The sequence below is a fragment of the Schistocerca serialis genome, chromosome 4 (genome assembly GCF_023864345.2).
Source record: "Schistocerca serialis cubense isolate TAMUIC-IGC-003099 chromosome 4, iqSchSeri2.2, whole genome shotgun sequence".
Taxonomy (NCBI): domain Eukaryota; kingdom Metazoa; phylum Arthropoda; class Insecta; order Orthoptera; family Acrididae; genus Schistocerca; species Schistocerca serialis.
The window spans coordinates 17318188-17332788 of record NC_064641.1 but is presented as its reverse complement, the minus strand read 5'-3'; the positions used below and the strand labels follow the sequence as shown (position 1 = coordinate 17332788).

Genomic DNA, 14601 nt, shown 5'->3' with positions numbered 1-14601 from the left:
GCAACTACAATGCGCTAAACTTTCCACTACCTCGAGCAGTGTTCAGTCGGGAACGGCTTCATGAGGAAACAAACAATTACAAAATGTCAAGAAGTACGCTTTCAGTGGTTTTCCTTTTTTTATCATGCTGTTGACAACAACAACTCCAGACGCGCACCAGTCGGCAGGTTGACAAGAAGGAAGATATCGCTAAGTGGCAGTGTTGACGTAAGGATTCCGCGAGTCGCCTGAGGAAATTTCTAGAAAACCTATTATTCAAGCCCCCAATAGAATCCAAGTCGAAAAACAATATAGATATGAAAGCAAAATGGACTGTGACGTCCCTTATCAACACCTGTCGAATAGTAGTTGTTCATCATATATGACGTTATTGGAGGAAAGACACTTTTATGAAAAGATCAGGGGAGCGTCAGCAAAAAACATTCCGCTAAACGTAGCTCACCTTTGAATGGCTGTGAAACTAGTGACACAGCTGATTTTATTCACAGAGATTTCCGAAAGGAGTTCGGGACTGGACCAAATGATCGACTAAGAACCAAAATACAACCTTACGGAGTATCCTCACAAATATGTGACAGGTCGAAGAATTTTTAATTAATACAAGTCAATACGCTGTATTGGACCGTGAAAGTTTAACAGAAAGTAAAGTGGTATTAGATGTTCATAAGGAAGCGTAAGAAAACTGTTAATACTATCTAAGGCATATTACTTGACTTTCGGAAGCCTTTCGATACAGACATCTAATGAACAAAATACGAGTGTACGGAATGTCACGGCAGCGCCACCTATCACGAATAGACATCAGTGGCTGGCTAAAATGTACATCAGTCTTCTGATTCGTCTGATGCGGCCCACCATTAGCTGCTCTTTTGAGCCAACTTCTTCATCTCAGAGTAGCGGTTGCAAGCTACGTCCTCAATTATTTGCTCGATGTATTCCAATCTCTGGCTTCCTCTACAGTTTTTGCAAACTACAGCTCCCTCTAGCGCTATGGAGCTCACTACTTGATGTCTTAACGGATGTCCTATCATCCTGTCTCTTTTCCTTCTCAGTGTTTTCCACATATTCCTTTCCTCTCCGATTCTGCGCAGAACGTTTTCATTCCTTATCATATCAGTCCACCTAATTTTCAACATTCGTCCTTATCATCACATCTGAAATGCTTCGATTCTCTTCTGTGCCTTGTTCCACTACGATACAATGCTGTACTCCAGACGTACATTCTCGCAAATTTCTTTCTCAAATTAAGGCCTATGTTTGATACTAGTAGCCCTCTCTTGGTCAGGAATGTCCTTTTTGCCAGTGCTAGTCTGCTTCTGACGTTCTCCTTGCTCCGTCCGTCATTGGCTATTTTGCTGCTTAGGTAGTTTAATTCCTTAACTTCATCTACTTCATGATCATCAATCCTGATGTTAAGTTTCTCGTTGTTCTCATTTCTGGTACTTCTCATTACTTTCGTCTTTCTTCAATTTACTCTCAATCCATATTCCTACTCATTCCATTCAAGAGATCATGTAATTCTTCTTTACTGTCACTGTGGATAGCAATGTCATCATAGACATCCTTTCACGTTCAATTTTAATTCCACTCCTGGACCTTTCTTTTATTTCCATCATTGCTTCTTCGATGTACAGTTTTAGTTTGAAGCATATTTCCGCTGTCATTCCCTAAGTTCAATGGCAGTGGTCACCAGGCCCGAATTATGATTGCAGTGGTCCACACACAGTTTTTACAGTATGTGTGTGGATCACCTCCAGGAAGGCAAATTGAATACCCAATTGCAGCCACATTATCCCCTATTACAGTGTTTTCTGCAACTCATAACCATAACTTCACCAAGAAGCTCAATCAGGTAAGTGCATTAGGTTTTGACTTGATTCCAGACCATTTCAGGTCAAATATAATACTCTTGAATAATGACCATCTATTTTATATGGCCCGTATTGCTGGATGTTACAGATTAGATATAAACTTGATCATAAGTTCAATCATGGCCATTTGTGCGCTAAGTCAATAGGATGTTCATGCGTTGTGACCATAGCTAAGCAAGTGCTTAACAATTATGTCTTAAAAATTTCTAGACCTAGTCGTAATAATGACGATGTTGGCTTTATATTATCCTCCCCACTCCTAAGTTCTTTTTAGGTGATTAAACTTCGTGCTTAAGCACAAAATTTTCCTAGATAGGCCATACGTTGTAAGCACATGATCTGTTCCTCATATCATGACCAATGAATACTTCATAAATGTTAAGACAGTCGATCTAAGTACGTTGTGCACAGGTTAACATATACGCCCGTTTCCACAACTACACCTTTTACTTCATTTTACTAGTAAATTCAAGGTCGGGAGTTAGGTTCTCGTCTTGTCCAAACAAGTAACTATCACACAGTTTATGCGCAGGCGCAAGGTATTGTGTCCTCCTAGGCGGGCCTCACGACGCTACGGTCAGTTCCAGTACAGCACTCGTGGCTGCCGCATCGCGGTCGCGAAGTGGGGCCGAGGCAGTTCCAGATAAGTTTTTACAGTCTGGCGATAATTTATGGATTTGTAGTTTTAGCTTGACGATGTACACTATGGACAAACGGTAGTTACTCTTATTCTGAAGAAGGTTGGGTTATCCCGACTGAAAACTAGGTAAATTCTAGGTAAACTGTGCAACTGAGGCTGTTGATTATTAAAATAAAAATTAACATTTCTTTTTCGATTTCTTCACGTTTTTCATGCAGCCATTTCGTCTTCACTTCCCTGCACTTCCTATTTATTTCATTCCTCAGCAACTTGTATGTCTGTGTTCTTGAATTTCCCTGAACATTTTTGCACTTCCTTCTTTCGCCGATCAACTGAAGTATTTCTTCTGTTAGCCTTGGTTTCTTTGCATTACCTTTTTTGTACCTAGGTTTTTGCTTTCAAGCTTCTGTGATTTCCAATTTTAGAGATGTCCATTCCTCTTCAACTGTACTGCCTACTGAGCTATTCCTTGTTATTGTAGCTACAGCCATAGAGAACTTCAAGCGTATCTCGTCATTCCATAGTACTTTCGTATCCCACTTCTTTGCGTACTGATTCTTGCTGACTAATCTGTTAAACCTCAGCCTACTCGTCATCACTACTACATCGTGATCTAAGTCTATATCTGCTCCTGAGGAAGCCTTACAATCCAGTGTTTGATTTCGGAATCTCTGTCTGACTACGATGTAATCCAATTGAAATCTTCCCGTATTACCCAGCCTTTCCCAAATATACCACCTCCTCTCGTGATTCTTCAACAGAGTATTCGCTATTAGTAGCAGACATCTATGACAGAACTCAATTAGTCTTTCTCCTCTCTCATTCCTTGTCCCAAACCCATATTCTTCTGTAATCTTTTCTTCTACTCCTTTCCCTACAACTGTATTCCAGTCCCCCATGACTATTAGATTTTCATCTCCCTTTCCGCACTGTATTACCCTTTCAATATTCTCTTACACTTTCTAGATCGTTTCACCTTCAACTTGCGACGTCGGTATGTATACTTGAAGTACGTTGTTGGTGTTGGTTTACTCTCGATTCTGATAAGAAGAACCCTATCACTGAACTGTTCACAGTAAAACGCTCTCTGCCCTATCTTCCTATTCATAACGAAACCTATTCCTGTTAAACCATTTTCTCCTGCTACTGATATTACCCTATTCGCATATGACCAGAAAAGCTTGTTTTCTTTCCATTTCACTTCACTGACCACTCCTAGATCTAGAGTGAGCCTTTGAATTTTTCTTTTCAGCTTTTCTAGCTTCCCTACCGCGTTCAAACATCTGAAATTCCACGCCCCGACTAGTAGAACGTTATCCGTTCGTTAGTCATTGAATCATTTTCTGACGGTCACCTCTCCCCTGGCAGTCCCCTTCCAGAGACCCGAATGGGGGAGTATTCCGGAATCTTTTGCCAACGGAGAGATCATCATGACCCTTTTTAATTACAGGCCACATGTCCTGTGGATACACGTCATGTGTCTGAAATGCAGTGGTTTCCATCGCCTTCCTCATCCTCATGCCGTTGATGACTGCTGATTCTCCCGCCTTTAGGGTCAGTTTCTCATCCAAATGCCAGGAGGGTGCCCTGAACCTCTGTCCGTTCCTCTGGCCGCTTTGACAAGGCCGTTGGGAGAAGGAGGGTGACTTCTTATGCCAGAAGTCTTCAGCCGCCAGTGATGATTATTAATCAAAATTTAAACGGTGGCGAGTTTCGAATAAGGGACCGAGCACGTTGTGGTTATTAATCTAAGACGCTACTCCTACACCACGGAAACACCACATAATAATCCGAATATGTAATAAAAATGGGGATATCCGATCTGAAAATACAAAGTTGATCCCATCCATGCATGAAGTGTGGTTAGGAGGTGGCCGGTTGTAGCACAGCCTTACTAATGTTTACTTTTCAACAAGAACATTTTTTCCGTACGATGGGTCGTTTTCCAGATACTGAGTTATCTCAAGTTAAAACAATCCCCCCCCCCCCCACCCCCATATTGAAATGACCTAATCGATAACGTCAGAAGTTCCATGAGGCTTTTCGTGAATGATGCTGTTGTGTACAGGAAGGACACAACGTTAGAAAATTGGAGCGAAATGCTGAAAGACCTCTAGAGGATCAACGTTTGTTGGAAGGATTGGTGGTTTACCATGAACGTAAATAAATATAACGTATTGTGCATAAATAGGTAGAAAGGTAAATTACTGTATTATTACACGATTGCAGAATAATCACTGGAAGCAGTTAAGTCAATAAAATACCTAGGAGTTAGAGTACGGAGCGATTTAAAGCGGAGCGACCATAGAAAACTAATCGCAGATAAGGGAAACTACAGCCAGATTCATTGAAAAGGAACCTAGGATGTACAGTCACCCTCTAAAAAGATAGCTTACAAAACCCTCGTCCCACCGATGTTTGAAAATTATTACTCATAAGTCTGCGATCTGCACCAGATGTGATGGATACAGAAAACAGAGTAGATCCAAAGAAGAGCAGCACATTTGGTTATAAATTCAGTAACGCAAAAGCATCATGGAGATGCTAAGCCAACTCCAGCAGCAGCTTCGACTAATAGAATTAATGCTGAAAGTTGCGTTAGAATTAGTAGAGCGTCGGGTAAACGTGCAACGTCGTAGGTTTTAGGTTCAATAATGTGCCTTAGAGGTGGTTACACAGTGCTTCGTTTACGTCCCTTTGGCCAACTTGGCTGTAGAGTCCTTAGATTTTACTGACTTATCTAGAAGGTGATGGTAATTACAGAATACGGCAACATCTGCAAATAAAATTAGTAATGTAGGTAGTTAAGTAACTCGAGATGACAAGTAGTTATTGAAATTGAACACAGTTTATTTTAACAAATCAAGTAGAATTCATTTGCAAATGGCGGTCTTACAGTAGAAGAAATAAGATAGAAAGAGTTTTAACAAGAACAGTCCGTCAGCAAGAGTCACGTATGTGAGCTGAAACTAAACTTGGCAGTGTAGTTTCAGCTCTCTGAGACTGCAGACGTGTGTGCAAGTTGCGCTTGCGTGAGTGTGTGTGTGCGTGTGTGTATATGTGTATCTACTGCTGACAAAGGCCTTAATGGCCGAAAACTATGATTGTATAAATCTTTTTATTGTGCCTATCGCTACTCAGCATCTCCGCTATATGGTGAGTAGCAACTTTCCTTCTCTCGTATTGTTACATTCCATCCTGGATTTTCCATTGTCTGAAATCATGTTTGTCATAATTTTAATGATCAGGGTCCCAATGTTTCAGGCCAATACGAGACCCCACACTGCAGTTCCCACCATAAACACTTTGAGAAATGTACGAATCTCAGAATGGTTTGACTAGTCCTCTGATTTGTCACCTGCAGAACACGTCTCAAACATGGCGGGAAGACGTATACTACGTACGGACCTCTAGCCAGCAACTTTTGTGACTGACCCACCATATGTTTCAGGCATGGCAAGAGCTTCCCCAAGGCCACATTAGGAGGATGTTTGCTTCCACAACACGATAAACACAAGTGTGTCTTGGGGCCAGGGTGTCTCATCTCATACTGATGTCAATTTACACTATTTCCGGAAGGAATAAAAGTTTAATCATTTATCAACTCGTCATGTGATGAACATCTCCACAGTCTCATATACATCGGAATGGTGCTTCATGATGTAACATTTCCCTTCTAGGTCAGTATATGAAATACTTTTGTTTTCTCCGGTAATGCCTATTGGAGCATTTCTCAGACATCTGTCAGCATACTGAGTCATAAATTTCATGTCGTCCAGTAAATACCTACATCGGTGCAGAACAAACGATGCTGCTCCTACTGCTAAGGAACTATTCTTCGTGGCGTGTTCGTCGACGATTATATTTCGGCTTCTGGTTAGGTGCTTGCGCTGCAACAAATTTGAACTTGCTCCATCAACTCAATCACAATGGAAAGGCCACTTACTACAGGCGTGTTCTTAAGCTCCCCTGAAAAATATCGTGTACGAGGGCTGAAAAAAAAAAAAGAATCAAGGCTAATATTAAGACTCTGTGTACTTAGAAAGTACGTCCAGTTGCTTGTGGCTGCCCAAGCTATTACCCATCTCCGCCCACATACATTGACATTTTCGCATGTGCCACTGTTCAAAACATTTGTGCATTTCACAGCGTAAAGACACAATTCAAGGTCACGAAACAGTCGCGTGTTAATATGACACGACAAAAAGTTCTTCAGTAATATCAAGAATCTCTCTAATTGTCTGGATGTAATTATTTCGGATATTTAGTTTTCCACTGTTTTCGCGTCACATGAGTAAGCAGTGAGCTCCTCTTTTATGCCCTACCGCTATTTCCTCCTTGTTACAGGGAAGGGGCCTCGTTCAGCAAGTGCCTGATGTACAACCAGAGCGATGTGACGGACTTCGGCGGCAGCAGGGAACCTGTGAAGTGTCAGCACGGCTGGGAGTATGACGACACCTGGTTCTCCCTGACGGTGACGTCACAGTTGAACTGGGTCTGCGACAACCGGCAGGCCGTCAATGACGTCTTGTTCTACTCACAGATTATTGGAGTGGCCCTGGGGTTACTGTTTGGCTACATAGGCGACATGTGCGTAGCTATTTTTTTAAGGCTGGTTTCACCCATCATGAATCACTTAATAATTTTGATTAATTCACGAAAATAGAAACTGATTATTTTTAGTAAATAAGAAGTTGAGGTATTTTTAGAAGTTTTGATTGGTTTTTCAATAACGACAAATACGTGGTACATTCTTCACAAGTCGCTACCGTTTCAATCATTATAATAAAAGTACATTATTATTGTCGTCGACATGTTCCTATATGTCACACACACTACATTGCATTTCCGCATTGTGTCTTTTTCAGCAGGCACTGTGGTGAAGTCAGTTAAATGTTAATGCACCATGGACTTTTTTTACAGCAGTATTACACATTTATGTTGATAAATAGAGAAAAGCAAAAGATAATCTTATTCGTACATAGAAGCCAAAGCTACTTAAGGGTTTAGTTGCATAAGAATTTTAGAGTCCTTTTTGTGTCTCCACACACACACACACACACACACACACACACACACACACACACGCACAGCTATCCTTCACACTTTTCTATAATAAATACTAAGTTGATCTCAAGAAGCTGAAAGCAGATTAATATTACACATCATTGACCTAACATTTAAGATACTTCAGTACTGCACTGTGACAGTATGCTGTAGAATCAATTTTTTACTGTTAAATTACACGACGTATATACAGGCACAGAATTTTGTGCAACCGACCACGGTTTCGATTGCAGTAGGGCAATCTTCATCAGAATAGAAAGTTACATGGAATACATGTAATTACACCATGGTTTAAAACGTCTGAACAAAAGTGCTCTCGCCAAACAGAAACCATGGTGTGATTGCATGTATTCCATGTAACTTTTTTTTTCTGAGGAGGATTGCCCTAGTACAATCGAAATCGTAGTCAGTTGACAAAATTTAGTGCAACCGTAATGGGTGTATATACGTCCTGTAATGAAATGGCTTATAGTTGCTGGATGACAGCCAATAAAATGTTTTGCTATTAATTTTTTTCTACCAATCCATACTCTATTCTATAAGGAAATATAATATATAGGATAATTATGTAAGATGTATTTGTAAATTTATAATTTTAGTTGTCCTCTTATTTGCCTTGGGCTGTTTATAACACATATTTATTCCCAGGTAGAAAGAGTTATTTTGAATTTTCGATTCATTTTTTTCCTGCTATATGTAAATAAAGTTTCTTCATGTTCTGTAATCATAACCGGAACTGACGATTTCTTAATGTGGATAAAAATTGGTTTGATGTGGTCCATTATGTTATTAGAAACTAAATTCTTACAAAGATTTTTATTGTATAACTAGCTATTGATTTTGTTTTTACTGTGATGTCCCTTGGATTGATGGAGTTTGAGAGACCAATCTAAGAGGTCATCAGTCGCTCTATGGTTCCTCAGAGAGGAAAGACACAGAAGACAAATCCTGATGAACCCATTGTAACTGAGAATCAATACAATTTAGAGATACAAGCAAGTAGAAGTGAGTGAATGGTAGGTGGGAGAAAGTGGGTGTATTGCTCAGCCCAGACAGCAGTTGGAGGCCCCCAAAACATGTCATGTGGTGGGAGATGCACCCTCTGCATGCGACTGGCTTTTACTCTCACTCTATTATCACAACAGAAACTAGCAGCACAGACAAGTTTATAAAACCTCAGGAAAGACAACAGCGACGACGAGATAGTAAACCAACGACATACGAGTAAAAGAGTAAGAACTTGAAATGTGGGAAGGCCAAAAGCCAGGCTGGACCACCGACAAAGGGCAGCCACGTACCCCCTGGGTCCGAGCAGGCTACGGGGAATCCCTCCAACCCCTCAAGAGACTGACGAGGCCATTATGCCCTCCCTCACAGAGACTAGTAGAAACCACCTTCACTACTAAAATTTAAAACCAGATCAGCGGCTCTGACGTCATCCGCTAGCATCAGAGGCAGTGTATCTACAAGTTTAGGGTTACACTGTGTCTGTGTGTGTGTGGGGGGGGGGGGGAGGTCAGATTAGGGCATTCCAGTAGGATGTAGGCACTCAGCACCCATCAGATTGGCACCACACTGACAGTGGGGGTGGATCCTCACGCCGTAGGCCGTGGCCTTGGGTCAGCCAAGTGTAGCCAATGTGAAGCTGAAGAATGGAAGACTCTCCGTGAGAAGCACGAAGGGAAGGCTGCCACATGGCCTTGGTCGCCTTTATTTCTCGCAGTCTTTTAGAAGAAAGCAGGGCACCTCAATCAGTGTTCAACTGGTGGTGGGGAGTCGAGCACAGGCCCAGTTCCGGCACCCCCAACTCCAAAGTCGTCATCCTGATAGCTAACGTAGCCAACAGGTCAGCATGTTCGTTCACTGGGACCCCTGACGTGACCTGGGATCCAGACAAAGACGATCGATCGTCCGTCTCGATTACGGTCAGAAAGGGGATATGAACAATCACGACCAGTGGGTGTCGAGGGTAGCACTGGTCGATAGCCTGATGACAAGGTTCCAGAGGCTAGAAATATTGCAATTACTAGCATATTTATTGTTAATTTCACTTCAGGTGATAATTTTAAACTTTTAAATTTATACTGTTGTTACACAGTTCATGATATTAGCACCTAATTTTAATTTAACGCTATTAATGCGATATTAATATCCACTTGTGAGGTTCGGTCGCTCAGTGGTTGAGAGCCATACTGCTGATCCAGAGGGCATGGGCTTGGCACCTAGTCAGTCCTACAATATTTATCTGATACTTCTCCTTCTGGGAATGATTTGCATGTACAAAATATGCGTAATTGCACCGTGATTCGATCGTTCACGTTGAGCTGTAGGTACCACTATAGCTCACTGGTTGTTGTATGGCCAGAGGAAGGTAACAACATAAGCGCACGTGGGTGTGACCCATATATGTGCCCATGATTCGCTCGCTGTCGTTGGGTTCGACAGATATATCTATTCACGGCATTCTGTGTCTTCTGGCTAATGGGCTAATGGGAATGACTAGTTTCATGCCGATAATTATACACTGAGGTGAGGAAAGCTATGGGATCCCCCCTAAAACCGTCTCGGACCTCCTTCTGCCAGGTGTAGTGGGGCATTTCGTCATCGCATGGACTCGACAAGTTGTTGGAAGTCCCCTGCAGAAATACTAAGCTACGCTGCCTCTATAGACCTCCATAACTGCCAAAGGGTTACCGGTGAAGGATTCTGTGCACGAAGTGACCTCTCGACAAAGCGTCATAAATGGGATTCATATCGGGCGATCTGGATGGCCATACCATTCGCTCGAACTGTCCAGAATGTTCTGCAAAGCAATCTCGAACAATTGTGGTATGGTGACATGGCGCTTTGTCGTCTATAAAAATTCCGTCTTTGTTTTGGAACATGAAGTCCACGAATGGTTGCAGATGGTGTCCAAGTAGCATTCCCAGTGTTCGATTCAGTTGGATCAGCAGATTCTGTCCATTCCATGTAGACACGGCGCACACATTATGGGGTCGCGAGTAGCTTGTTGACAACTGCGTCCACGGCCTCATGGGGTCTGCGTCCCATTCAAACCCTGCCATCAGCTCTTACCAAGTGAAATCCGGACTCATCTGACCAGCCCATTCTTTTCTGCAGTCGTCTAGGGTCCGACCAATGTTTTCGCGGGCTCTGCTGCCACAGTCCAGTAACGTCAAATTTCGCCGCACTGCCCAGACGGCTACGTTCGTCGTAGATCCGACATTGATTTCTGTCGTCATTTGATACGACGTTGCTTGTCTGTCATCACTGACAACTGTACCCAAACGCCGCTGCTCTCGGTTGTTAAGTGAAGGCCTTCGGGCACTGCATTTTCCTTGGTGAGAGGTAATGCTTGAAATTTGGTATTCTAGACACACTCTTCGCATTATGGAGCTCGGAATATTGAATTTCCTAGCGATTTCCGAAGCGGTATGTCTCATGGATCTAGGTAGAACCACCATGCCGCGTTCGAAGTATGTTAATTCCCGTTGTACGGGCATAATCCGTTTGGAAACCTTTTCACATGGATCACACGGGTACAAATGACAGCTCCGGCGACGTACTGACCTTTCATACGTTGTGTACGCCATATTATTTCCATCTCTACGTGTGCATATCGCTACCCCAATACTTCTTGTCACCTCAGTGTAGCGCTATTGGTTAATGACAAAAGATAAAGAAGAAGGAGAAGTAGAGAGATAACCCATCACGGGTTGAACCTACAGTGATGAGCCAACAGTTACGACCACCACCCACCACGACACTGAATGCTGCCTTGAGGCGATGCCGACACTAGAAGCTGTAACGAGAGCACAAAGGAACTTCAGAAAATAAATTACGCATGTCGCCTCACAATAAGTCCATTGTGCAACAAGAGTGTGACAAAGTCGGCAGAGCCGCGAGGGATAGCCGCGTGGTCTTAGGCGCTTTGCCACGGTTCGCGCGTCTTCCCCCATCGGAGGTTCGAGTCCTCTCTCGGGCATGGATGTGTGTGTTTATCACTGTATGAGTGTATATGTATGTGTGTGGGTGTGGGGGCGCTTTATCACTGGATAATTACATATTTTTATTTTTATAATTATGTTTTATGATTTTGGTTGGGGTAGCCTTAAATATTGTGGGCTAGCATGAGACTTTTTGTTAACTTACACCGCGATAACACTCGTACTGACATCAGTTGCACCGAAGTACGTACGATATGATATTTTTTAAACACAATGCGCAACTCACCGCCTTCTAATAAATAGTTTGCGTGAGCGTTGTCATTTAGAAAAGAAAATATGCGTATTCTTACGCAAACTGTAATTATTAACATGGGTCTCAGGGGCTACTTGTTATTTATGTAACAAATTACACAAAGATTAACTGAGATATTGCGGAATGTAATGATTTTCAATACTTCTTGTTCATTATTTGCAAGGCGAAACTGGAGAGAATCTCATCTGCCGTTAGGCGGTCAAAATGAAACATACTGAACTCATTCAGTGCTGTGAGTTTTAGTAAATGAAAACTATCACTCCTGTCTTTAACTTTGAAATTAATGAAAGATCAAAATTGAGAACTCTCGCATTTACATTTAATAACATGAATCGTCAGCGTAATGGCCGACTAAATCCTGCTAGGAGAGATGAGCTCCCTGCACTACAAAGTTCTGTAAAAATGTTGTTAATTATAATCAATGGTTGCGCTCTTGAGAGGTGACAACTAAGTCCATAATACACACTTTCTAATAAATATTTCTATTCTATTTTTCAAAAATACAGATAAAACTTACGTTAATTATCAAAAAACACTACAATGGTGGTCTACTGCTAGACGAAACAAAACAGGAGAGCTCGTTTAATCAAAGAATTGTCTCTGATCTTTACACAGAGATTATACTAAAAAACTATGTTTTGTTAATTACATCGATATTTGTGTTTTGATAATTATAACTTACATTCTTTACTATTTGTTATACATTGTGCAGACGTACTTGGTCTTTAGATAATTTCTGTTTCACTCGTCTCATAACAAAAACTTCTTTTTGTGGTGTCACAGCCAAACACCACACTTGCTAGGTGGTAGCCTTTAAATCGGCCGCGGTCCGTTAGTATACGTCGGACCCGCGTGTCGCCACTATCAGTGATTGCAGACCGAGCGCCGCCACACGGCAGGTGTAGTCTAGAGAGACTTCCTAGCAATCGCCCCAGTTGTTCAACTGACTTTGCTAGCGATGGTTCACTGACAAAATACGCTCTCATTTGCCGAGACGATAGTTAGCATAGCCTTCAGCTACGTCATTTGCTACGACCTAGCAAGGCGCCATTACCAGTTACTATTGATACTGTAAAACATGTACCGTCAAGAGCGACGTTCACCATTTATGGACTAAAGTTAAGTATTCCAGCAGCTACGTCCTTTTTTGCTAGTCTAATTTCGATGACCTGTTCCAAACCTCACGCCAGCCTGCGTGAGCTAAAACGCGTGCCTTTCGGCTTCCTCTCATACCAGGTTTGCTCTCTTGCCAATCCACACTTTTCCCTTTCTCCAAATGTCCATTCATGTGGCGTACCGTCACATGTTGACCTTAGCGTAAGTTAGTTTGAGTTAGAGTAAGTAGAGCGTAAGCCTAGGGACCGATGACCTCAGTAGTTTGGTCCTATGGGAACTTACCACAAATTTCCAAAAAAACATTGTCAGTTGAGAGTTCCGAGTTTCCCGTAGACGGAGTTGTGCTGCAGTACGGGTAACCGATGCATCACAGTGTACGATGGAACTGAAGCGACATCTACAAATGTACTCCAAAGTTCAAGAACATGGAAGAGAACGAATCTTGTGCACAAAAGGCCTAAATTGCATACAGATTCACTGTGAAATTCTGGCGCTATATGGACCACAAACAATGTCTCGCCCAGAAGCAAGGAAATGCCGCAAAAAATTTGACCAATGCCGCACAGACATGAGCGATGCTGACCGAGAAGTCCAGATCTTTCCATCTTTTCAGCAAGCTGAAAAGACGTCGGGGGGGGGGGGGGGGGGGAGATTTTTCAACTGAGAGAACTTTCACATAGTGATTCCTGAATGACTGCAGGACCAAGGAGCGGATTTCTATCGTCAAGGAACTGAACGATTGGTAAAATGTTCCGACGGTTGTTGTGCAGAGATTTGGTAACTATGCGGAAAAATACTGTCATTTATCTGAGTCACTTCGAAGTGTAGTGCAGCATTCAACAAAAACTACTTGACCTGCGGAAATAATGCATAACTTACGTTTTCGAGTCCCCTCGTACATACACTGACTTGAAAGAAGTCGTGGGCGTACGTCATGTACACATACAGATGGCAGTAGTATCGCATAGACTGGGTATAAAAGGTCAGAACATTGACAAAGTTGTCATTTGTACGGAGATGATAGTGTGAAAAACTATCCGCTGTGATTATGGACGCACGACGAGAATTAACAGACTTTAAACGTGGAGTGGTAGTGGGAAATAGACGCATGGGTCATTCCATTACGGAAATCGTTAGGGATTAAAATATTCCGAGATACACAGCGCCAAGATGTGATGAGAATACCACATTTCAGGCATTACCTCTCACCGACGGCCTTCACCTAACGACCGAGAGCAACGGTGTTTGCGTAGAGCTGTCAATGCTAACAGACAAGCAACACTGCGTGAAATTATCGCAGAAATTAATATGGGATGTACGACGAGCGCAACCGTTGAGACAGTGCAGTGAAATTTGGCGTTAATGGGTTAAGACAGCAGACGACTGACGCGAGTGCCTTTGTTAGCACCACGACATCGCCTTCAGTGGCTCTCACGGGGTGGTCACATTATCGGTTGGACCGTAGGCGACTGGAAAACCTTGGCCTGGTGAGATGGGTCCTGATCTCAGGTGGTAAATGGTGATGTTAGGGTTGAGTGTGAGCAGACCCAACGAAGCCGCGCACCCAACTTGTCAACAATGCACTTTCCAAGATGGTGGTGGCTTCATATTTGTATGAGTTGTGTTTACAAGGTATGGACTGTGTCC

At 42.5% G+C, this 14601-nt stretch overlaps 1 protein-coding gene across 1 annotated transcript in view; it reads left to right on the top strand.

Moving 5' to 3' along the window:
* The window catches only part of LOC126473674 (beta-alanine transporter-like), a 56844-nt gene that overhangs the window by 37094 nt on the left and 5149 nt on the right, over positions 1-14601 (top strand). The window contains exon 3 of the mRNA XM_050100909.1: positions 6859-7101. Within this exon, the coding sequence (XP_049956866.1) occupies positions 6859-7101 (243 nt within the window). The remainder of the gene's footprint in view (positions 1-6858; positions 7102-14601) is intronic.